The sequence below is a fragment of the Nakaseomyces bracarensis genome (genome assembly GCF_045282275.1).
Source record: "Nakaseomyces bracarensis strain CBM3 chromosome Unknown Scaff13_0, whole genome shotgun sequence".
Classification (NCBI taxonomy): Eukaryota; Fungi; Ascomycota; class Saccharomycetes; order Saccharomycetales; family Saccharomycetaceae; genus Nakaseomyces; species Nakaseomyces bracarensis.
The window spans coordinates 1,524,007-1,549,184 of NW_027263959.1; the positions used below are offsets into that span (position 1 = coordinate 1,524,007).

General features: G+C 33.5%; 10 protein-coding genes across 10 annotated transcripts; 2 read left to right on the forward strand and 8 right to left on the reverse strand.

Moving 5' to 3' along the window:
* Positions 1-89: 89 nt before the first annotated feature.
* On the reverse strand, positions 90-959 carry MRPS28 (mitochondrial 37S ribosomal protein uS15m; the record flags this gene model as incomplete). The annotated part of the gene is made up of 1 exon (XM_071054874.1): positions 90-959. One exon carries the CDS (start codon positions 957-959, stop codon positions 90-92), a length of 870 nt encoding a protein of 289 aa, XP_070909567.1.
* A 500-nt stretch (positions 960-1,459) lies between these two features.
* Positions 1,460-2,452, reverse strand: MRX8 (translation initiation/elongation factor MRX8; the record flags this gene model as incomplete). The annotated part of the gene is made up of 1 exon (XM_071054875.1): positions 1,460-2,452. One exon carries the CDS (start codon positions 2,450-2,452, stop codon positions 1,460-1,462), a length of 993 nt encoding a protein of 330 aa, XP_070909568.1.
* Positions 2,453-2,931: 479 nt separating this feature from the next.
* Positions 2,932-6,600, reverse strand: MSN5 (karyopherin MSN5; the record flags this gene model as incomplete). The annotated part of the gene is made up of 1 exon (XM_071054876.1): positions 2,932-6,600. The coding sequence occupies one exon, from the start codon at positions 6,598-6,600 to the stop codon at positions 2,932-2,934; it is 3,669 nt and encodes a 1,222-aa protein (XP_070909569.1).
* A 1,972-nt stretch (positions 6,601-8,572) lies between these two features.
* On the reverse strand, positions 8,573-8,965 carry RNJ42_04713 (uncharacterized protein; the record flags this gene model as incomplete). The annotated part of the gene is made up of 1 exon (XM_071054877.1): positions 8,573-8,965. One exon carries the CDS (start codon positions 8,963-8,965, stop codon positions 8,573-8,575), a length of 393 nt encoding a protein of 130 aa, XP_070909570.1.
* A 368-nt stretch (positions 8,966-9,333) lies between these two features.
* On the forward strand, positions 9,334-10,308 carry THI4 (thiamine thiazole synthase; the record flags this gene model as incomplete). The annotated part of the gene is made up of 1 exon (XM_071054878.1): positions 9,334-10,308. The coding sequence occupies one exon, from the start codon at positions 9,334-9,336 to the stop codon at positions 10,306-10,308; it is 975 nt and encodes a 324-aa protein (XP_070909571.1).
* Positions 10,309-10,589: 281 nt separating this feature from the next.
* On the reverse strand, positions 10,590-15,035 carry SWR1 (chromatin-remodeling protein SWR1; the record flags this gene model as incomplete). The annotated part of the gene is made up of 1 exon (XM_071054879.1): positions 10,590-15,035. The coding sequence occupies one exon, from the start codon at positions 15,033-15,035 to the stop codon at positions 10,590-10,592; it is 4,446 nt and encodes a 1,481-aa protein (XP_070909572.1).
* A 1,398-nt stretch (positions 15,036-16,433) lies between these two features.
* On the reverse strand, positions 16,434-17,441 carry IPI1 (Ipi1p; the record flags this gene model as incomplete). Its single annotated transcript, XM_071054880.1, has 1 exon — positions 16,434-17,441. The coding sequence occupies one exon, from the start codon at positions 17,439-17,441 to the stop codon at positions 16,434-16,436; it is 1,008 nt and encodes a 335-aa protein (XP_070909573.1).
* Positions 17,442-17,896: 455 nt separating this feature from the next.
* On the forward strand, positions 17,897-20,041 carry RQC1 (Rqc1p; the record flags this gene model as incomplete). Its single annotated transcript, XM_071054881.1, has 1 exon — positions 17,897-20,041. The coding sequence occupies one exon, from the start codon at positions 17,897-17,899 to the stop codon at positions 20,039-20,041; it is 2,145 nt and encodes a 714-aa protein (XP_070909574.1).
* A 118-nt stretch (positions 20,042-20,159) lies between these two features.
* Positions 20,160-22,022, reverse strand: RNJ42_04718 (STE domain-containing protein; the record flags this gene model as incomplete). Its single annotated transcript, XM_071054882.1, has 1 exon — positions 20,160-22,022. One exon carries the CDS (start codon positions 22,020-22,022, stop codon positions 20,160-20,162), a length of 1,863 nt encoding a protein of 620 aa, XP_070909575.1.
* Positions 22,023-22,883: 861 nt separating this feature from the next.
* Positions 22,884-24,935, reverse strand: IRC3 (double-stranded DNA-dependent ATPase; the record flags this gene model as incomplete). The annotated part of the gene is made up of 1 exon (XM_071054883.1): positions 22,884-24,935. One exon carries the CDS (start codon positions 24,933-24,935, stop codon positions 22,884-22,886), a length of 2,052 nt encoding a protein of 683 aa, XP_070909576.1.
* Positions 24,936-25,178: the final 243 nt, after the last annotated feature.

Here is a 25,178-nt window from a genome sequence, read left to right on the forward strand (position 1 = left end):
ATTATTTACTGAAGGAGGCCATTATCCTATATATTTACAGGTACTTGATATATATCATATAATTATAGCTATCAAATTTACTAAGCAACTTAGATCATAGCTTCATCGCCTTGTTTTTTGGCACGTTTCTGTTTCCTTTCATCCTTACGCAACTGTTGTGCGACTTTTTTAGACTCTTTCACCAGTATCCTGTCTCCAAAAAACTTGAAATCTTGCATATATCTTCTATCTAAATTAAATTCTTGCATTACTGCAGCATCATTCAATCCCAGTTTTTCCAAGGTCCAATAATATCTTTCAGGATTATCACGTTTTAAGTATTTTAAAATACTTTGCCTTTGTTGTACTAACATTCTTAAAATTCTAGTGTTGGCGTTATCCTTTTTATGGTTTTGAACATGTTGTGCAAGATTGTGGATTTTGACAGTCATACAAGCTGCCTGAACTTCACTGGACCCAGTATCGCTTGGGAATCTTTGAAACTCTTCGCGAGCAAGGCGCAAAGCAATCTTCATAGAATCCTTTCTATTTGCATTTCTGATGTTTAGAATTCTGGAGATGGCTTCATGACGATTAACTAGACTTTCTGGAGTTTCTGTTTGAGCTAGCTCTGGGTTCAAAGGAGACAAATTTCTATGTTCCTGTTTGGTAGCTTCAATACTGCCCAAGAATTTTTCGACTTCCTGGTAATCGTATGATCCGGCCAATACGTTCGGTTCCTTTATTTCTGCCATAATACGGTTAATGAAAGGAGTGTCTTTCCTACCAAGTACCGGATCAACCATCTCTGAGGAGTTTTTTATACTTGCTTGTCTAGCTTCATTCTTTTGCCTCCTCTTCTGTGCTTTTAGGAACCTCACAGCTCTAGCACCTTGAGTAATTGCAGTTGCATGATAACATCTATTAAAGGATGTGAACACATTTGGCTTGACCTTCGATATTATAGTCCTGGTAAACATTACTGATTAAAAGTATATTTTTTTAAAGAAGTGGTAAAAATATCGAAATTTCAGTGTTGGTAGTAATAACCACTATATGACCGTATAAACTCGAATAACACCGTATAATCTCGAATAAATACACCACTATTGGTAGTCAACAACTATGATGAACTATTGATGGTTCTAACAAATTGACGATAACAAAGGCAAAAGCTGCAACAGCTGTGTATAGTATATAATATAAATTTGTCGAACAACCAGGTATAATCAATGACTGAATTGTTTGAATACTACTCTTTGACGGTTTGTCATTGATACTTCATGAGAATTGAATCCCCGGCTTGAAAGAATTCGGGTCATTCAGTTAGGAACATTGTGAAAATAGCTTTTCGTACATAATAATATAAAAAGCACTAAAAGCACATATCGCAATGTTTATCTTATTGAGTTTCTATATTTTATATATTTCTAGAATATGACTAAAATAATGCCCAAAAATCCCTCGTAACATGTCGTTATTATTTGGGGGTCCTGGTCTTTGGGTTTATGTGCAGATTTTGAGGTTTTATAGAGGGATCGAGCCCACAACTCTCAAATATCGAATATCTTAAATAGTTTACACCGAATCTATTTGGAAGGTGTTTTGTGGTTTTCGAATTTGTAAATATCAACTTCGGTAATGTGGGCAGATTTTGTATGTTGGAATCTTCTACACTTTTGATAAAAGTATCGAGATTTTTTATTTTATCCATCTTTGTGAACACAATTTCAAAAGGTATACCATTATCTGTTAAATAGCCAATAATGAAATCATCATGTGGGGTAATCATTGACTCCGCAGAAATCAAAACGAAGCATCTTCTAAGTTCCTTTCTATTCAATAAATATTCAGTAGTGATAGTTCCTTGTTCTCCAGAACTGCGGAACCCGTACCCAGGTGTATCAATTAGGCGAAATCGGTTCCCCACGTTGTAGCAATTCAATGTTTTAGTAAATCCTGCTCGTTTAGACATACGGGCAAACCCATCCAAATCTTTATTTTGAAAGCGGGTATTCAAATTGTTAAGAATTGTAGATTTTCCAACATTGGTCTTACCGAGAAAGGCAATCTCTGGTAATGGATTTACCAATTGAAAAGGGAACTTTGTTTTCCCAGGATAAACTTTTGAGCTGACTTGATTCTGACTTTTGGCATACAATAAATTCATTTGCTCTCCTGGTATATCTAACAACTTGGCTGCACTCCATTCATAAACACATTGTGACTTGTTAAAAAAATGATTTACCAAATTTAAATTGGTTTCAGATGGAGGTTTATAGTCTTTGTTCATAGTAACATTGAGTTGTAACCATGATTTTTTAAAAGAGTCATCCTTATTTCGCAATGAACTTGTGGTTCGTTTCGGCTTAGGTTCAATTCTAATTAAGATATCCGATGCCTTGATTGGCTTTATTTTTACATTTTTGACAATTTCTTTGGCATTAATAAGCTGAAAGGATGATTTCTTCATTTTAAATAGTTTATTCTTAATTTCGATGCATGGTTTATATGAGTTATTCTACGTAATATAGATTGTTCATAATAGTTCATCTCTAAAGAATGTGTTTAATTTATCACAAAATATTTTTACCTATATTTATTGACATATCTTATTTTATATAGATTTTTTATTTTACTTTTTTTTTTTCCCGCACTAACTGGCTTTGGTTTCAATTATCATCCATGTTTTTATAGCTATCTAAGAATAGATATAACGAAATTAATTAAACGATAAAAGAACAATATTATTACAAACTAAAAAGTATTGAGTAGTAAATGCAAATACTTCAAAAGAATCATTAAAGGATATGAGGGTGTAAGGGCTTAAAAAATCCAGGAATCAGGACTTTCAAAAAAGTGCCCATACCATAATGACCATTGAATAATATATTAATTACAGGATACCCAAAATTGTGACAAAAAAAATAAATACGATATTAAATGTTATTCTTAGCCCCCAAACAGATTTCCAACAGCACCATCTTCTGTGTTAGGATCATCTAGCATATCACCACTGTCTTTGTTTTTTTTGACCAAACGTTCGTTTGCTTTCTTCAAGATTGCTTCACGTTTTTCCTGCTTCTTAGTTTCCTGAAGTTCTTGTTCATCGTCGAAATCACTCCTGCCCAGGGAATTTTTAACCCAATCAATGAACTCGACCATTAGAACACGTTGACTTTTATAGTCATCCACACTTTTGAGTTCTTCATATAGTGTATTAATATCATAACCAGCAGACAGTTCATAGAAGAACTCTCTAGCAGATGGATAAACACGACAAAGCGTTAGAAACAATGAAGTAAAAACGTATAACGCTTCACTAAAGAAATCTTTGAAAGCATTATTGCAAAGAACATTTATAAGGAGATTTTTCATTAGCTCTGTGGTAAAGAACTCGTCAACAGACTCATTTTTAGCTGCAACCTCATTGATACAACCCTTCATTACTAAAATCGAGTTGAATGAGCATTTACTATCCTTGTAAGCCATTAGATGGTTAACCAATTTTAAAAAGGGGGCTAAGATGTTGATATCATTAAATATGATTTTCCTCATTTTTAGTTGATGTGATGTTAAATTACTTCTGGCACTCTGTGAGCTCACACTGGCCTGTCCGACACAATCTATTACAATACGAACAACCATTGTAGTTAATTGTCTTAGTAAATTTTCTTCCAAAATTTCTTCTGTCATTTTATCATTGTCTACCGGAGCAGGATTCAATTCCATAACATCCATTCTACCAGCCCATTTCTGGTACAATAATCTGTCTAATACTTCAAACAGTTTAGGTAAAAATGCACCCATAAACTTAGGGGCGTTCTCATCAGGACAATTCTTTAGCATAGGTCTTATGGCAATATTTAGAATATGCTTCCATCCATGAGTGGAAACTCCAGGACTTATTTCGTTCGTACCAGGCTTAAAAATTGCTATTGAATTTATCAACATATCTGGAACCTCATCTAAATCGAAAAATATACTACCTAAGGAAGATATTGCACTTAATACAAGCAACGTGTATTCTCTGGTGTATCTGATAATATGACCAACTGAATCTGCAAAATCGCGGAGTGTTTGCATTGCCTTCATGTGCTCATCGATGAACTCATCCTTAGATTTGCTTGAAGCACCCGCTTCCCAAAAACGTTCTACGGTAGTACATTTAACGAAAGTTTGAACAACAACAGGCAATGTGTTCCAATTATCAGAGTCGTGATATGATTGTAGTTGGTAAAGTAGTCTCATCAAATAAGGTAGTACCGGGATTATTCGTGGTTTCCATAGCTCCTGTAATCTCTTGAATTCGTCATCCCCCTTGATACTTTGCATTGAATAGTGAATAAACATTCTTGTTGCCCTTACAGGAAATAATGTTTGCCAACGTTTCGTTAATTCGGCCTTCAAGCTACGACCCTCGTCATCTATTGGTATGGTTAACAAGTCGCTGTTTTCATTTATACCTCTTCTTTGAAAATACTCTGCAATTTGAACAATACCTAACCTCTCCATAAACCAATGAAGATCAGATAAACCTACTTCTGTAGTTTTGTCGGACCAAGCCATCAATTCTACGTCAACAATTTCAGAGAATCTCCTTTCCTTTTCATCTAAACTAGATTTAAGAACAATGATCAATAGAAATGATTTGAAGGATATTTTTTCATGATAAGACAAATTAGGCATGATTTTTGCAATAACGTTTTCAAGGTCTGAATAAATGGCCTTCAATGATTCGGGCATTAACAAGGCCATTCTATTCAGTTCAATACCACAAGCATATCTCAAATCTCTTACTGCGTCTGCTTGTTCTGTGCGTTCATCCAAATTAACTTCGGGATAATCCATAGTTGCACTTGTTATAATTTTTTCTAGCAGAGTAAATAAGACATTGTCCCTTAGCATAGTTAAAAATAAAGCAAAATTTTGGATCTGTTTTTTTAGTAGTAGAGGTTCTTTTAGGTTTAGAGCGATTAGTTGATTAGACAATATCTCTAACTTTTGCAAAATGGCTTCGAGTTTTTCATTATAATCAGGACCACTTGGATACCATATTTTCCATCTAATGCAACCATTGATGAAGCACTCTACTATCATATATTGGGACAATGCGCCTAGGTAGGGTTCAGATTTATGATCCAGGAAAGAAGACGTCAGCACCTGTTGACCAGCGGTAGAGCTGAAATACACATTCAGTCTGTTATTCAACCATTCATAAGTAGAATCTAAATCAACACAAGATATCAGCCGAATTATATCTCTGATTCTTTTTCTATAAGTCGAACAATATGACTGGAATTCTGAATTTGATTGAAAATCTATATCAACATAATTTCTAGATATGTGACCATCGATTTGCTCGTAATAAACTAATGCATTAGCTGCAAAATTCAACAGATCTTTTATCACATATTTTTCAACCATAGGGATATAATCGTCATTTCGCAGACAAGAACACCATAAATCTAGAGTTAAACCACTGACGATTAAACTTGGATTATATGTTGTCTGCATTACTAATTTGAAATACTTTTCAATTTGACCATTATCATCTTTAATCTTTGGTATTGAAACATATAGGCAGCTAGTCATATCGACAAATTTTTTGACGATAGGGTATCTAGTCTCATCGATCTCATCTGTCGGATCGAAAAGGAGATCTTGGTAAACTTGCGCCAGAAGATCCATACTATTGAAAACCTTATCGATTATAAATTGATAATGTTCATCGTTTCCATATGGTCTTGTTAAAAGAATGTGAATAGAATCAAGGGCCATAGATTGTGCTTTCCTAATGTTCGTGGCTAGACATTCGAGTAAAGTTGTAAGTATATCATTTTTAATAATAACCTCGCTTAAAGGCCAGTTCAAACATGTTTTCAGGGTTTCTAAAAGTCTTATAATATAGTCAGCATTCTTATTGAGGATGGCATTGCGGAGCTCAGGCAGCCATATAGAAAACCAGCCTTCACTGTTGGCCTTAAAAAGGGTCCATTTCTCGCTGAACTTGTATTTAGTTATAAATACATCCATAGGACAAACGATCATGACACAGAGAGGTTGTATAATTGTCATTCTTTTCAATACAGTCATATCATCAAGTAAGAATACATCTTCGAACAGTATTCTAAATATAATGAGGGATACTTCTCTACTAGAGTCATTGATATTCCAAAGCTGGTGGAGGTTGGCGTCCATATCAACCCAGGATTCGATTAGTTGTTCGTTTGAAGGGTTGGTCTCCTTCAATGCTTCACCCCATATTCTTTTTGTTATTTCAACCCATAGGCTTGCTAGTTTCTCTTTAATATATCTTGTATCAGAAATAGTTACTTGGTAGTTTAATTCCAAAATCCATTTCTTCAAATGCTGCCTTTTTTCATTGTCATAAGAATTCCAGTTCTTTTTTATATTATATTCTAATAAATTAAGACCAAAATATTTTAATATATGGTTCTCATTATTGTTTAATGCAATTTCATAACCCCAAAGAGGCGATTCTTCCAAAGTCCTAACATGATCAAGAAATTTTTGGGCCTCTAGCCTTTCTGCATTAGTTGACTTTGGCGAATATATTATATTAAGAGCATCTATAATTTGGGAAGCACCTACGTTCATAATTCAAATGTAGAAGCACAATAAATATCTCAGGAAGATTTTTTGACGACTCTTTAGTTCTGCTAGTTAATACTTCTTGCGGCTTTGTTGTTGTTGTTCTTTCGAAATCCAGCAAATATTTGTTCCTATTTGCTTTTTCCTTATTTTATTCTTATTTTCTTATAGATATCTTTACAGTTATTCTGTCGTTGTCTTTATTTTTTATTTTAGTTTCTTCTTTTAGTGCAGTAATTTTTATATTTTTTTTTATTTTTTGGGTTTTTTTCAGCCTTTATAATTAATTACTTTATATTTGTTTGATTTAAAGACGTTGTAACAGGGTATTCTGGTCTTTGCTTGAATTTATCAAACTTTTTTTTCAAATTGCAGTTTCAGTATGATGATTTTTCTGTTATCGACAACGAGTGAGTAGTCAATTAATGATGTACAGATTTATAATATCCAAAAACTATTTTTAAGAATACAGACTATTAATAATGATTGTGGCAAAGAATTCCGTATTATAATCACTTTAGTAGCGGATAACGTAAAGAACAATGATTGGATTTGTTGTCACTGGTTTTAGATTTAATTCGACTGTAAAAAAAAAAATTGTGTGATTTTTATTTTTTGTTGTTGTTGATGTTTTTCTTCAGTATTCAATTTTCTCTCTTAAGAATTTGATTTGAGTGAAATAATGGACCTTAATTTTAGACTTACCACCCCCATTTACTTACTCACAAAAAAAATATACAACAAAAGACAAAAAAAAAAAAAAAAAAAAAATACAATAAGAAACGGGTTTGTTATTCTTCTTCTTCACTATTAGCGTTTTTTTGATGTTCAGACAAAGAGAAGGAGCAGAGGAACACGATCAAAGAAAAAAAAAAAAGTATCAACCGAAGGAAAACGTTAGGAATATAGAGGGACTACTGTATAGTTGCGGGCAAAAAAAAAATTCCATGAAAGCAATAAATAAACACTCAAAGAAACCCAAAATAATGTTGTAAGGCAGGAAGACTAATTCCCCTACAGTATTTTCTACCGTTTATATTGTACTTGATATTATTTTTTGTTTTTTCGTTGCTACTACTCTCTTAGTGTCCCTAGATTGTTTATAGTAAAAAAAAAAAAAAGACCCTTTAAATTTCTGTACATCCCTCTCTTTCCCGTTCGCTCTCTGCCTTTTGTTAATTATAGAAAATAGGACAGGGCATATTCAGATATTGAAATTTTTAAAGCTAAGAGAAAAAAAAAAGACAAAAAAGAAAAAAGGCAAATAAAACAAATAAACTTGAGATGCATTTACGTTCGTAGTTAGAAATTTAAGTGAAAAATTCGATTTACAGAATAAAAAAAAAAAAAAAGAAAAAAAAAATATTATTATTTATATTTTACCATACTTAATTGTCCTTCTCTCACCAATACTTTATCTCTTGTCCTTCTTAAATCTCTCTAAATTATTAACATTTGTAGAGAAGAAATATCCAAGCCTTGTAACGGTATTTATATAATAAAAAAAATAAAAACTCAATAAATCTTACATCCCCTTAAAAAAAAGAAATAAAAGTAAAATAGCCGCCGAGCACTTAAAGAAAAAAAAAAGAAATAAATAAATAAATACCCCAATAAAATAAAACAGTAGGAAGAAATAATATAGCCGCTGAGAAAAGATCAGGAAAGGGGAAGGTAAAAGGCTGTGAAGGAAAGGCAAGAAGTAAAGAAAAAAAAGAAAAAAACCTGAACGACAAACAAAAATACACAGCGATCAGATACTAGTAGTAAAATTAGTATATTTCAAGTTCTCCGTCTATATGGAATTAAATCATATATAATATTGTAAAATAACTCTAGTACCACTTACTAGTATATAATGATCTCCAATTGTCACATGACTTTATTTATTTTTACATGCATCTTCGTCCCCTAAAAATATTCATTTTCATTTTTATATTTTTTTTAATTTCATTTTCATTTCATTAAAGCGCATATACTACTGGATGAGTTGGAATGAAAGCAATTTCGGCCGAGAGTTGTTATTCCATAAGGAACAAAAAAAAAAAAAGAGATAACCAGAAATAGTTGAGGGTGTTTCTGATTTGGATCCTGGGCTTATTATTGAATCGATCTGTAGTTCAATATGGCTTCCATCTTCAAAGTTGCATACTTTCTCGATGACTCCCAATTGAATGTCCGAAATGGCACTTTGACTTAATTTTAGAAACTCACTTATGTAAAAATAAAATAAAGTAAAATAAAATAAAGTAAAATAAAAAAAGAATGTGTACCTGATTTTGTTGAATATGTAATTCAAGGCGTCTGTAGGATAATTAAATTTAATGATAATTGTTTTTTTCTCCATTCTTATCACTTTCATATGCATCATATGGATTTATCTGTAACTTAATACAATTATAGTACTCCAACTGTTTTATGCCCATCATATAGCAATTCAGTTAGAGGGAATTTCTGTATATTTCAGTTTGTTAAGTATCTAACCACATGTGTCAATTTAGGGGTTAGATTTATTTATTATTAGTTAGAAATGTGTGAAATATAATATCAAATAGAGGATAGTCTTGTAAATTGAATAAAACTAAAAAAAATTATATAAAAAAAAAAAGGTATAAAAAGGGCATTGATCTATTGTAATGTATCAAGAAATAATATACTTCTTTTTATAAATTGCCATATAATAATAACACTAACATTTATAAATAAAAGAAACAAAGGTAAAAATAAAAATAAAAAAATATGTCTTCAACTGCTACTACAACCTCTACTGCTCAATTGCAATTGAACTCTACTTCTATTCAACATGCTCTATCTGATGTTGTCAAGACTGAGGACTGGAGTGATTTTGCTTTTAAGCCAATTAGAGAATCTACAGTCTCTAGAGCCATGACTTCTCGTTACTTCAAAGATTTGGATAAGTTTGCCGTATCTGATGTTGTCATTGTTGGTTGTGGTTCTTCAGGTTTATCAGCTGCATACGTCATTGCAAAAAACAGACCAGATCTAAAAATTGCAATTTTGGAAGCTAATGTTGCCCCAGGTGGTGGTGCTTGGTTGGGTGGTCAACTATTCAGCGCTATGATTATGAGAAAGCCAGCTGATCTATTCCTAAAGGAGTTGGAAATTCCTTACGAAGATGAAGGAGACTACGTTGTTGTTAAGCATGCTGCTCTTTTCACTTCCACCGTTCTATCTAAGGTTCTACAATTCCCAAATGTTAAATTATTCAATGCGACTGCCGTTGAAGATTTGGTAACAAGACCTGCTGGTCCAAACGGTGAAGTCACTGTTGCTGGTGTTGTCACTAACTGGACTTTGGTTACCATGGCACATGACTTGCAGAGTTGTATGGATCCTAACGTTATTGAATTGTCTGGGTACAAGGAAGACGGTACACGTGATCCATCTAAGAAACACGGTGTTGTTTTGTCAACCACAGGTCACGATGGTCCATTCGGTGCTTTCTCTGCTAAGAGAATTGTGTCCATTGACAGCAACAAGAAACTTGCCGGTATGAAGGGTTTAGATATGAACAATGCTGAAGCTGGTGTGGTTAAGAACTCCGGTTCCTATAACGGTGTTGGCTCTATGTACTTCGCAGGTATGGAGGTAGCTGAATTGGAAGGTTGTAACAGAATGGGTCCAACTTTTGGTGCAATGGCAGTTTCTGGTATCAAGGCTGGTGAAGAAATTTTGAAGCACTTTGCTGAGTAAGCAACTAATATAAGCTCAGAGTAAGTACATGATCTTTATAGTTTCTGATATAGTTATATTGTTGAGGCGTATCGGCCTAGCATGATGAAAAATATTTACTTTTGTTTTCTAACCATTATGAAGCTGCCCGTTATTTTTTATAGCAGCCAATTGAAATGATTAATCTTTGTAGAGATTTTTCAATTTGATAGCTTCAAAAAACGCAAACCATTCTTAATCATTAAAATCGTCATATCAGATTAAATGGAAAATAATTAAAGTAATTTATCATAGAATACGTACTAGTAATAATAACCATTGGCGATAAAACGTATCATATATTCTTCAACATGATTTGTACCTTCAAATTCATCGTATTCTTCTTCCTCATCTCCTCCATTCAATATATTGAGCTTTTTAGCATTTTCATTTTCTTGAAAATCATCATCATCAACATGAACTTCCCTCATTGCTAAGTTCGCAGCTTTAACGTCATCTTCATCTTCAGCCTGCGCCAATAACTTCTCCAGTTTTTTTGGATCTTTATTAGCATCGGATTCCGCCTCCAATAACGGTTTAGTATCTGCTGATGGCAAATCAGCAACTACTTCAGAACCGAATAAATCTCTGACTGATAGTTTACTGAAGTAGTCAGTAGTAAATTCACCTTTCTGTATAATGACGTCATCCAATTGTCTTTTCTGGTTAGCCTTTTTGAGGATATTACTTTCAATCGTATGTTCACTAACGAATCTGTAAATATGAACATCACGAGTTTGGCCAATACGATGACATCTATCTTGACATTGTTTATCCATAGCAGGATTCCAATCAGAATCGTAGAAGATAACTGTATCTGCACCGGTTAAGTTAATGCCTAACCCTCCTGATCTACTGGATAATATAAAAACTGTGACTTTCGGGTCAGTATTAAATCTTTCCGTTAAAATCTGTCTATCTTCAATTTTGGTAGCACCATCAAGACGCATATATAAATAACCATGGTAATTCAAAAACTGTTCCAAAATATCAAGAACTTTCGTCATTTGGGTAAAGATCAGGGCTCTATGTCCATTATCCTTTAGTTGCTGTAATAATATTGCAAGTTTTTGTAATTTACCACAATCATACTGCAGCAGAGATTTGTCAGGGAAGGCAATCGTCAACTTAGTCTGGATCTGGTGGAATGGGTTCGGAAGTTGAACTATTGAATCAAGGACGTCTTCCCTCAAGTTTTTATTCAAGTTGCAATCATCATCTAAGCCTAACGAAAGCTCACCAACATTGGAGGTTACTGCACTGGGTGTTAAAACTGCAAATTTCTCAATAGTTGATTTGCCATTTATCAACCTCGTCTGAATAGGTGTCATTAATTCATCCATTGCGGCAATATTTTCCCATTTGTTATTGCCTTTTGACTTGGAGGCAAGCAAATTTATTAAATTTTTTCCGTAGATAACTTTTTTATCACAACGAAGTTTATTAATGTAGCCCAGAAAAGCTATTTTATCTAAGCTCTCGTTAATTCTTTCATTGGAAAAACTCTCATAGAATTCATCTATATTTTGGAAATTTACAGGAGACGAATTGCTTCTTCTTATTTCATCTAGTTTATTTTGTAGTCTTATGTTTTGCACTTCGTCAGTGAAATCTTGGATACATGCTAGTCTGTTGATCGAGTTTAGAGTATGAGACGTGACGTCTGATTCATTTTTAGTGATAATTAGGTTCAAATTTGAAAGATTCACTACTGATTCGTTATCATTTTCATGAATTCGACGTAGCATAAATTTAGCTAGAGATGAATAACAACTCATAACAGATTCACCAAAAAGAAATGAAGTTTTAATAGGCCTCACTTCAAATAAATCCGGGTGATTGCAAACTTTCCTTAGCTGCATCAAACAATTTACAATTGACATAAAATTTCCGCTGGCCAACGTGGCCTTCGTTTGGGCACGGGACATAAAATCATCATATAAAAACCTCTGTCTCTTAGAGAGTTTACAATAAACAACGTGTTCATATTTACCAGGGATTTGTTTTTCCACCTCTGCTTTCAACCGTCTCAGAAGGTATGGTCTTAACACTTGATGCAGTTTCTCTACGGTTCTTCTGGCTTCGTTATCTTGCTCATAACTACTTCCTGTTTCAATTATTTTATCAACAGGTCTCCCAAACCATTGTTGAAATGCATCTAAATCAGCAAATCCGGTGACCTGTTGGCCATCAATAATAGTTTTTGGCATCAAGAAGTAAAGTAATGACCATAACTCGGCAATATTATTTTGGAGAGGGGTACCAGTTAGCAACAATCTCCTCTGTGTATTGAAGTTTAGCAAAGCTTGCCATCTAGTTGATCTAAAATTTTTTATATTGTGAGCCTCATCTAACACCATATATTGCCATTTTTTTCGTTTGAATGAGTGCTGATCTTGTACAACAAGTTGATATGAGACAATACAAACATGAAATGCATCAGGTTTATTCCAACCCTTCCTTTTCTCTTTACGCTGTTGAGGTGTTCCATAATAGGTCAATACTTTGAATCCAGGTGCAAATCTTTTGAATTCCATCTCCCAATTTAATAAAACTGAAGTTGGAACGATGATCAAGTGTGGCCCCCAATTTTCTTTTTCACATGCGAGATATGTTAGAAGTGAGATGGTTTGAATAGTCTTACCTAAACCCATCTCATCTGCTAGAATACCGTTAGTCCTATTGTTATACAGAGAAGCTAACCAGTTTAGACCTTGTTTTTGGTAAGTTCGAAGATCACCTCTTAATAGACTAGGAACTGGTACATCTTCTACAGATAATGGGTCAGCGTCCTTTCCTTCTTCTATTATGTTTTCGACAGAGTCTTTTTCTTCGGATTTAGACTTGGGATTTGTTTTACTATCATTGGAACTTGCCATTGAAACATCACTATCATCTGATAAGTTTTCATCATCAGAATCGGCTGTTCCGCTATCGTCAACATCAAAATCCTCGCTAGACTCTCTGTCATTTTCGCTTTCGCTGTATCCCCCTGATATTAACGCCTCCAAACCAACTTCATTTTCATTTGAAGTTTCTAGCTTTTCGGATACCGCATCTGGATTATCCAATGGCTCCTTTGAATTAGAAATGTCAGAAATCGTAGACTTTATATCAGAGGATTCTGGACTAGTAACAGCATCTGTGTGCTCTTGATCTTCTATCAGCTTTTGGATTTCATCATCGCTTGTCTCACTACTTGAAGATGAGAAGTTTTCACTACTCTCTTCATCATCATCATCACTGTCGATATCAGAATCACTCTTCTCTTCACTAGGTCTATTCAATTGAGCACCAAGTAATTGAGAACTTTTTTCTAACATTCGAGATAGATGTTCTTTTCCTTTAATTCTTTTAAGTTGTTCATCTTCATCCTTTTTCAATACTCGGTAAGCTTTTTCTGCTAAAGTCCATCGTTTTCTTAGCGCTTGTATCATGGTACGGCCAAGAGCTTTCTTTACTTTTTCCTCTTCTTTGATACGTCTCTCCTCCGCTCCTGCTATATGTTTGAAATGCTGTTCAACCATTTGGGCCACTTTCTTAGCCCCCGCTATTCTTGCCTTTCTGTTGTTTTGGACTAGCTTACTCATAAATATTCCTTGGTTGACTAAATGGTCCTGGTAAGTGTGTAAATGTTGTTCTTTATACATGAATTGTACCGGATCTGGTTTATGGTGGTAATGAATATGTGTTGTCTTTTTTGTCATAGGATGTACACTCTCTGTATTAGAATCGTATCTAAGAACTCCATCATTAATACCTTTTTTAATCATCGCTGCAATTTTTTTTTGTTCATCAATAAAACTTTTATATTCTTGATTAGTCATTTCATCTTCCAACATCTTGAAAGAGTCAAGATATTCGTCAAGAGTATTATATTTGGGAATAGCAATGTTTTTTGGATTAGTTACAGCTAATTTGGGTGGGTGTAGGATCACATTGATTCTTCTTCTTTTTTTGGGGGGTTTCCTTTTATTGAAATACTCATCTTCTTCAGATGAAGTTGTAAAATAGTAATCGGATTCACTATTAATGCCATCGTTTTGAAATAGCTCCATATTTTGTTTGAGGTTTCTATTTTTCAGGACCTTAAACTCGTTGGAATCGTATAAACCTTGTTTACTAAAGACTTTTCTGTTATCTATTTTCATATCTATATCATCTTTAGTTACAGAGCCCTTCAAGTTTGTATCATTCTTGATAGTTGGAGTTTCTTTCTTAATAGAATCACTTGGTACTATAAGACTTTCTTCTTTCTTAATATGTGATTTCTTTGTTGGGGGTCTTTTCTTGTCAATAGGAGGATTAACATACTTTTTTCTCATATCATCATATTTTTGATCCACCAATGCATCTAGTTTCACTTTTAAATTCTTTTGAGCATCAGTAAGTTCTTCTAAATCAGTACCATTCTCTCGCAATTGTCTAGTAGATTTTCGTACTTTCCGTTTCGTATTTTCTTCTTCCAATTTATCTTCACCTTCTTCAGAATTAGAAAAAAGTTTGTTCCAGTCTAAATTATTTTCATTGATGAATCTATTGTAGCTTTCTGAACTTTCGCGATACAAAGGGTCAAACTCCACTAGTGATACAAATTCCTTCAAATGGTATAATTCATTAGTTAAAATGTCATGTTCATATTTAAGTTCAGTTAATTGTTGGAGAGCTCGGGTTCTTTGATCATTAGAATTTTTCGGATTTTTTGTCATTTTCTTTATAATTTTATAGTTGTGTTGTATGGTTGTTTTTTTTTTTGGAACTTTAGTTATAGTTTTGTTTTGTTTTTTTATTTTGTCTATAACCAATTTTCGATTCCAAATGTTTACAATGTTATATTAGAGTAGGTAACAAATTTTCTTGTTTCTACAATGGTACCAAATTATGTGAAAGAATGAGGAAAAGACAACAAAAGTATGAATAAAGTACAGTAACAATAAAATGAATTAAAACAATTAAACAGATTCTTCAACTTCTATCTTTGTTGTTGATGCAATGCAAAAAAAAAATAATAATAACAATAATAATAATAATAACAGGAAATGATAATCGTACAAATTGAATGGAAATAGCTTTAAATGATGTTCTATTTAGAACATTAAGTAAACTCGATGACGTTCTTGGAAAGTACCACAAATAAGGTATTCTTTTTGTTATATTGCTTGTTCTGTTTCCGTTTCTTTTGGTATTTACAGGATGACAATAATTGAAGAAACAGTAATTCAATGTTGTTTTTCTTTGCTTATCAGTGTAAGCTTTTTTGTATTTAAAGTGGTTTTATTTGGTAATTGTTTTGGAAAGCTAATTTTTTTTTTTTTTCAGATACTTGAAGTTAAGTATTTATCCACTTTTGAATAATTTTTAATAAAGTTGTTTCAACGTATATAGACTCTTTGTATAGGTTAGAATCGTAGCTTTGTAGAACAGTGATTCTTATCTCAAAATCGTTACAAAAATAATACTTTTCCTTTGTTTGAATTTGAATTTCCCTTTTAATAAGTGGCAACGTTCTTGATTGTTTACCCATCGGCATATCACATTATTTTTTTTTCTATCTATAATTTTTATTTGTTTTTTTTCGCTTCTCTTTGTCGGTGCTTCTTTTGTTGCTGGTTTGATTTTTGCCAACTCCTTCTACGTACGATCTCTTATGTGGGTAATATAATTTCCCATTTATCTTCCTTCCCCGTCTCCACCAGATGAAAAATGAAAAATTAATTTTTTTTCCATCAAAAATAGACAAGACTGCTACGCGATTCTCTGTGCAGAAGTTTTTATTACTATATTTTAGTTACCAAAACGCTACGCTACGCTATTTTAATGTCCCCAGAAGAAGCACGCACAAGAAGCAAGTTTTTTATGTATCCGGGTAATGGTACATTTAGCATACGCAAGGCATGTAGCGGTGATCAACTGGCTTGTAAGCGCCCTTCTGTGATATGGTCAGTTCATTTATTCTATATATGTATATGTATAGATATATAAATTAGGACAATGCCAGAAGATTAACTATTGTAAAAAATAAATGCAAATATTTAATTGTAAAAAGCGCCAGAGCTGGAGCATAAGAACAGTACAAGTATACTATTGTTTTTTTTGTTTTCTTTCCTTTACTGATCTGCTCCAAATATTTCCGATATTATTTTAGTTAAGTTGTTTGCACTCTTACCGCATTCTCCACCTTCTTTAATAAGAATATCAAGTTGTTTTTTCATGGTTGGTAAGTATTCTGATTCTATTATATGTATTCTCGAAGATACATCCTGGCCGTCTAAAGAAGCTGTTGTAGTAGTTCTATCATCGGAATTTGTTCGTAGTTGCTTATCAAATAGCTTCAAGTGTCCAAATGCTTGTGGATGCTGTGGCATTAAATATTGAGCATCTTCGCTCTTGATTGGTTCTTCTTCAAGACCTTGTTCATTTATCTCAGTTGGTTCTTTGCATCCGTAGTTTAATAACTGATGTAAGGTATTTAGATGTGCAACTTGGAATTTACTATCTCTTTTCCTTGTCTGCATGGCACCTGCAGCTTGATTGGAGTTTTTATGCGTCTGTGTCTCCCACGCCAATACTCTGAAAATTCCTGTTAACAATTTATTCCACGCTTGATTACATAGTTCCTCACCACAATACTTTAACAAGCAACCTAGAAATTTCGTTGAATCCGCTTGAATTCTGGGGACAATATGGGTCATACCCATGTTGACGTATAATACAAACACACGACTGTGTAACTTCAATACCTGTTCATCATGCTTGCCAACTTCATCAAAAAATTCTATTAGTTGCTCTCTAACATCTTTGGATTCATCACATATTAGCTGCGTTGCCTGAGACAATAGAGGAGTCATAAGTTGCGTATTAATTATTTTCGGTATGGCTTTGATATATATAGCCAATGTCTCTTTTCTTACCTTATCATTATGATGCTTAAGAAGTGCAAGTCTTTTCCTTAAATCGTCTCCACTGTGGCCAGCTAATGCATTCTTAACTGCCAAGGTCCTTGTGGCAAATGATGTGTCAGTAGCATTACTAGGTTTTCCGGTTGGTTTACCAACTTTTAACTTCTTCTTCAAGAAGTCTTGCTTTTTTTGTTTCTGCTTCCTCGATTTAGTCATTTCTACGCTCAAATAAAATATTCCACTATTATTATTTAAATTAGTGGATCTTCAAGTTAATTATTCTGTGTAACTTAACTACTGAATTCAAGTGATGTTTGCTATCTACTTAGCTGTAAACATTTATTAAATAGTCAAGCCTATCTTGCGATGAGGTCCATCCCAAGGGCATCGCATTTTCTGGCTATTCAAATTTGCTAAAAGAAAAAAAAATTTGAAAAAACATGTGATCAAATTTTAGACAGAAAAAAAAGAAAGAAGTGATAAATAGCACTCTGGGATAATACTGAAGCCAGTAACTATTGTATATTCACAGATGTTAAGTTAATACTTGGGTTCATTTCGGTTTTTTTTAAGAGTTCCCAGAAATATTATCATTAGCTGGATCTATATTAATCTATATGTCCCTATTTATAACTAGAAAGTAACCTGAAAAGGAATACAGTTTTTAGATAATGAGTAGCAGAGCACTAAGGAAACAACAAAATGATGAAGCTCTTCTCGAGGCTCTTCTTGATTCTAGCACTGCGAAGCAGAAATCCAAAAAGACAGCTAGTAAGCCTGTTGGTAACATATTTGCACTAATGGATCAAACCGAGGATGACGAGGAAGTATTGGAAGAGGATAATGAAGCGGAGGCAGATGATAATGAACCTATAGAGGAGGAAATTGGAAAGGAGGAAATTGCTGACAGTCCAAAAATTCAATTACAATCAAAAAAGTCTAGGAAGAAGAAGAATAAGAAGAATAAGAAGAATAAAACCTTGCAGAAGGATACAGCTACAGATGATGCTAGCGATGAGGAAGAATTGGACAAAATCATAAAACAATTCCAAAAGGAGGATATTAAAAAATTTGGTTTGGCAAGAGCTTATAACTCTGATGAAGAAGATTTTATGACAGCTTCTGAAAATGAATTCGAAGATGAGGAGGAAAAGTACCGCGAATTTTATGACAGAATTGAGAATAGTCTCCAAGAGAGTTGTTCTTTTGAGAAATTTAACATCAAAAATCTAATTGGCTGCAGTAAATTCTTTAATAATGACTTAAGAAAATTGGATCCGCACACTGAATACAAGTTATTATTTGATGATATTTCAGCCAAGTCATTGGACGATATTGATTCGGTTTCTTCTACATCAATATCTCCGCAACAATTGAAACAAATTCAGAGATTGAAAAGATTGGTAAGAAATTGGGGAGGTAAGGACAGACGTACAGTACCAAATGGACCTGGTGGGGCAGCACATAGATTAGTCCTAACTAAGATTAGGGATGATTGGATTCCAAGTCAAAGGGGTGAGTTTAAAATGAATCTGCTGACGAAGAAAGAAATTGTTGATTGGCATTTATGGATTCGTCCATCTGATTGGAAGGAGGTTGTCGAAGAGGATGTAGATAAAATGTCTAAACATGTGAACTTTTATAAGTTTGATGCTCTAAACCCTGATTTAATGAAAAAAGAAATGACCGAATTTTATGTCTCAGTTATTCTTCATCCTGATCATGAAGCCCTTATTAATCTAATCTCATCAAGATATCCGTATATGGTACCAGGTTTACTACAAGTTGCATTAATTACTATTAGACAAGGTGATCGTTCAAACACTAACGGGCTTTTGCAGCGAGCCGTTTTCGTTTTTGATAGAGCTTTAAAAGCAAATATTCGTTTTGATTCTTTGAAGTGTCAGTTACCATATATTTACTTTTTTAATAGGCAGTTCTACCTCACCATTTTCAGGTATATCCAGGCCTTAGGTCAAAGGGGTGCCGTAGGTACTGCTAGTGAATGGTGTAAACTATTATGGTCCTTAAGCCCGTTGGAAGATCCGTTGGGTTGTCGGTACTTTATAGATCACTACCTTTTGCTAAATGAAGAACACCAATATATCATTGAACTGTCTAAATCATCTCTTGTTAATACTTATAGGGAATGGTATACATTAGGATTTGGTTTGGCTGTAACATTGAGTTATTTTAAATTAGGAGAATTGGAGAAGGCCCGTAAGGAACTCTTTAAATGTGTTAAAAATAATTTGGGATCATCAGCCTTATTATTTACCGAGAAACTAAGAGGGAGTATACCACAAATGGATGGTGATTTGATAAAAAGTGAAAGTGACATTTTAGAATATAGAGCCTATGCCACTAGATTTCTATTATTGTGGAAATCATCAGATGAAATCAACTTTTTACACGATGAGTTAAATAAAATTTTCTCCACTTATAAAAAGGAAACATTTAGCAATGATTTGGATAATTTGTCTGTCGAAGGTGAATCTTTATTCTTTATTGACAGGCTACCAATTAATCTCTTGAGATTTGCAATACTTTCGGAAGAATCTTCTTTAATGGGTGCTATACCAGAAAGGATATGGTCAGAACACGAATTCTACGAATTTGATGTTCTTCCACCACAATCTACTTCAAGAGAAACCGATGACACTATTGAGACTATAAAATCATTTATTAATGAATCTGAAATGGTTAACTCCCAAATGCAGGTTTTGCAGGATCAAGATATTTTGCAAAGAATACAACAATTGTCACTAGAGCAGTATCTAAATGAAAATGAAGGAGGCAATTTTGATACAGAGTAAATTAAGCATAATTTATAGAATACATACTGTAGTCAAAATATATAATTTTTATTTTCTTTGTGAGTTCTAAGCTACACGCAAAAGGTACCGATTAAATAAAGAGTTCATTTCATTGCTATTAAGTACCATTCTGTAGCTGTTGTTCCTGTATCTTAGAAGTTGTGTGGAGTTTTTCTATCATCTTATCAATACTTTTCTTAACAACCCTCTTTGTATTTGGTTTGGAATGTTTGTTAGTAGGAGTTTTAGTTCGTATTATCGGTTTTCTTATTGTTTTTTCATTTTCAGTAAACTTTTTTTTGTTGATGTGATTATTCATTGAGGAGCTTTTCGAAATTGGTAAAGTTTGCAGAAATGGTGAGTTCAGCTGTGCCCATCCAGTGGTAGTACTTAAAAAGGGACTTAAGTTAGTTATCGGTGTATTTTTGATACTGGCTGTATATAATGGATGCAGTAAATGGCTGCCACGATTGATAGGCACTTGAGAAATAATATTCCACATAGGGGATTCTTGAGAGTTTTGAATTTTTTCGGTGATACTCTCACTCAGAACCTGACCTTCAATTTCATTAGAAAACTCGTTTATATTGGCGAAACCTGTAGGAGTTAATGCCTCTGGATTAGGGAAATGTAGTGAATTGCCGTTAGGTGTAGAAATTGTATATTTAGAATCCTTAGCTGAGCTTCTTAAGTCTCCAAACGGTGTTCTTTGTATGTTAGGTAGCATTAATTGTTGATCTAGGGAGGACGACAATATAAGTGGAGAAAATTGAGTGGGTAGAAAATTGGAATACCCTAGTTTATTGTTCTCGAACTTATTGTCATCAAGCAGCATAAGGCCAGGTAGAGGTTTCACCGATAAAGTTGACCCGTTATAACTATCGTAACCATCTTCCTGGTATTCAATTGTGATAGGGAAGAATTCATTATCATCTATACTGTCTGTATTTAAACCTGGAGATTTACAATCTGAAATTGGAATATCTGAATATTCACTGGTTAACGATATAGGGAGAGGCGGCAAAGTGTCATTTGGAGTGGTAGTCGAATTAGTCGTCGTTTCTAGTTTGATTGTTTCTACGTTTTTTTGTCGTGAACAATTCAAAATGGACTCGGGTTTCAATTGAATATTTTCCAAAGAGATTGTATCAATTGGGTTATTAAGTGAAGAGATATTATTACTTTTCATTGTAGATACTACAGGAGAGCTTCTAAGATCTGTTATTGTTTTTTTATTAGAACCTATATGTACAGGAGACTCAGAACCTAAAGTTGATTTCTTAGTTTTATTTGCTCCATTATCCACCGATTCATTATCTTGGCATTTTTTACTGGCGATATACCTGGATATCTGTATCTCGAGAGGCAATTTACTTTTAGGATCATATTTGAATGAAACTGCAGGTTCGTGCACAGCAATAGTGCTGGCTTCATTACCATGGTGTTCCTTTTTGAGGTCCCTTTCTAAGGCATCAGCAAATAGTCTCTCGTGTGGAACGCTAAACCAGAAAAATACCTTTTGCTTCTTTTGAGTTTTGAGGCAGAGATTGCGATATAAGAACTTCAAGAATTTTGATTTTGGCTGCTCTAACGTTGCGTCTACTCCACATTTCAAATTCCGCAAATCTGAAAATAATCCTTCTTCAAACTTTTTGCGATCATTAATCTTCCGTCCGAATTTTTCCATTTTATAAGCACATGTCTTAACAATATCAGTTCCTGTAATGTAAAATAAATTGTCCCAAAATACACAGGAAATGAATCCTTTTGAGTTACTTAAATAGTATCTTCTGATTACCTGGTTTTCATGCCAATTCATAGGTGCTGTGGCTAAAAAATACTTCAAGTCCTCAATAGACGATATCGCATCATCAAGACTAACCTTTGCGGTAAGTTCGGTTTCCTCGTTAGGATTATTGATATCGGGATTCAGAATCTCTTCTGTCCTTTGTATATGTGTACTTACTTTAAAATCATCCATTGATTTTTGATTGATCTCGTATAGTGGCTTAATAGTTTTAAATGATATTTTACTCACAAAATCCCAATTCTAATTCTAATAAGTTGTGAGTAGGAACCCAGGTGAGACCTGCTTTAAAAATTTTTATAAATACCTTTTTTATTTTTACTGTTAGTAAGCGCTTGTATCTGTGGTAAAATACTATATTTTTCTTATTAATGTAAGTCTTGAAATTATCAGTCTTGTGAATTTATTTGATATGAAAAATCGATATGTTCTTGCTAGTCACTGTTGAACGTTAAATTTTGGGTAGTTTCATTATAAAATCTCAATGTCCAACAAAAAAAAAAAAATGGTTATACTAATGAGTATTTGACAACTTCTTAAAGCGTTATATATCAAGTTTTATAATGAAATCCATTTACGACATTGTCGATTCATAAAGTCCAGCAAGCCCTCGCAATGGTGGTAGTAAACAGTTTCAAACAGTATTGGTGTCAAACTAGGTTTATCAAACAATGAAACAGTTTTGAAATTAAGTTAAGTCTTAATTGAATTATCGGCAACTCCCTGAAATTAGAGGGAGTACGCGCAATCCTTTTAGATCATTACAGACTCAAGTCATTTTGGTAATTTGTGGCGCATATCCTCTATATGTACGCAGAATAACGTTAAAAGCTTAAGCTTCTGATTTGGTTGAGCATTTGCTACAGAGAAATTAAGTTTCAAATTAAAAGAGGTAATTGTAGTGGCAAGAAGGGTGAAGATACTTTGAGAATTAGTAATAAAACTTCTTAAGTTAGTAGATATCCGTAATCCATTGCGTACTTCATCAAACAATAATAAAAAAAATATAAGACATAGAAGCCATAAAACCTCATTTTATACTTTATTATTAGTAGTTCTATTGATATTCTGTAACAGGGTTTGTATTGGATATACTGGAGCAAGTCTAGTTGCAAAAAGTAATTTTGAGGCATTGCCCTTCGTCAAAGAGTCTAAGTACTGATTAATCAAAGATTTATAGTCGACTGTGTCACCATCCTTAGATTTTGGTAAGTATTTCAATAAAAGATTTCTAATTAATTGCTTTTGTTTCGGTGTTGCCTCGTGGGATCTCCAGCTTGCAAATTTTGTCATCCTTCTTTCTGAAGATTGTTCGCCAATCTCCAAATACTTTTTTATGATACTTTGTATAACTTGTCTAATCTTACTGAGATCACTGTCTCTACATAGAACGGTAGGAACAAATCGAATGTTTGTGTTAGAGTCATCCCTACAGTACTTCGGTATTTCCCGATAGAGTTTTAGTTCATATACCATAACACCTTTTTTCTTCTCATTCCTATAAAGCCGAATATGATTATTGTTATTTAGTTCAAATGCCCAGGCATCTTTGGTAAACTTTACCCAGCAATATGGAGAGTTCATTAGGAAATCAATCTCCTGTCTGATATAATTTAATGTGTTTTCGTCGGGTAAATCACCTTTTGCCAATGCTTGATGAAATGATTTGAAGTTAGAATATGAAATCAATGATAGATCCAAAGCGTCATTTTGTGCAAAATTTTTAAAACTTTTCTCTAGTTTATTAAGATTTGATTCTGCCATTGACAATTGCTCTGTCCTAATTCGTTGTTCTGATTCTAATTTCATTTGTACTTGACGATTTCGTTCATCTTCAACCAATTTTATTTTTCTGAGCTCATCCAATGTAACGTCATCAAAATTGTAATCTATGTCTTCAACACCAATCAAAGTAGGGACTGAAATCACACCAGCATCAGTTGAACCTACAAAATCGATTATATGACAATATTCCTTTGAGTGATGTAAACGTAGACCTCTTCCGATCATTTGTACCAGTAAAGTCCTGGATTTTGTTGGTCTACACAGTAAAATACAATCAATATTAGGGATATCTGTACCTTCTGTAAATATACCACAATTAATAAGGACCTCTATCTCACCATTTTTAAATTTTTCAACGGCATCAGTCCTTTCAAGAGGTTTGCTTTTTGAGGAAACAGCTTTAGCTTTGATATTGTGTGCATTTAGGTATTTTTCTAGGTTTTCAATATGTTCTATATCTACACCAAAGAGCAACGTAGATTTTAAATTGTTCTCCTTCTTCTTCTGTACATATGTTTGGAGTACAATATCATTAACGATATCTGTATTCATTATTTTCGATAGAGCACCCGTCTGGAAATCTTGAGTTGCTGAAGAAGTGGCCACCTTTGTCAAATCAATATCAAGTTTCACAGTTGTAAACTTACTTTCACATAGCCATTTGTCATCAATCATCTCTAGGATACCTCGATGGAATACTAATTCGTCAAAACTTTTGTTTAGTGATTTTTTATCATACCTCTCAAAAGTGGCACTAAAGCCAACAACTGGGACTCTAGAATCTGCATTACTACAACCAAAGTGTTCTAGAACTTTCTGATACGAGTCAGCTGCAGCATGGTGAGCTTCATCAATAATAATCATATCGATATCATCTTTATCATAAATTTCGAGCCTTCTAGTAAGCGATTGGATTGAAGCAACAATAATATCACTTTCCTTTACATTACACTTTTGGTTTCCCATTTCCATTTGTATATTCATCCCACCATTGAGCTTCGATGTTGTTCTTACGGCCTGTTCGGCCAACTCTCTCCTGTGAACTAATATTAACGTTCTAAAATGAGATCTGTTGTTACCGTAGAGTTGCCGATATTTATTTATTAATTCTGAAAAAATAACAGTTTTCCCACCTCCAGTAGCTAAGGAAACACCTATCCTTTTTTTGCCATTTTTTATTGCCTTCAGGCAGCTATCAATAGCATCATTTTGATACTCTCTCAGTTCCAGCCTCGCATTCGTTGAATATCTGGACACAATATTGAAGTTCCTAAGAAATCTATTTCTGATTAACTGTAACATTCACCAGTGACATAGCAGTTTTATGTATAGTTAAGTTAAATAAGGATTATTTCAATTCAATAGTTAGAATATGAATTGGTTATCTATTAAATATAATTCATCAAATTGTGATATTTTAATTTTCTTAGGTGCTACATTTTTAAATTTTATAGCTAGCTGAGTGTAGATAAGAAACCGAAAACTACAAAATATTACTCCTAAACATGAATATTGTAGAAAGAAAAAATAGAAGCTTTTTATATC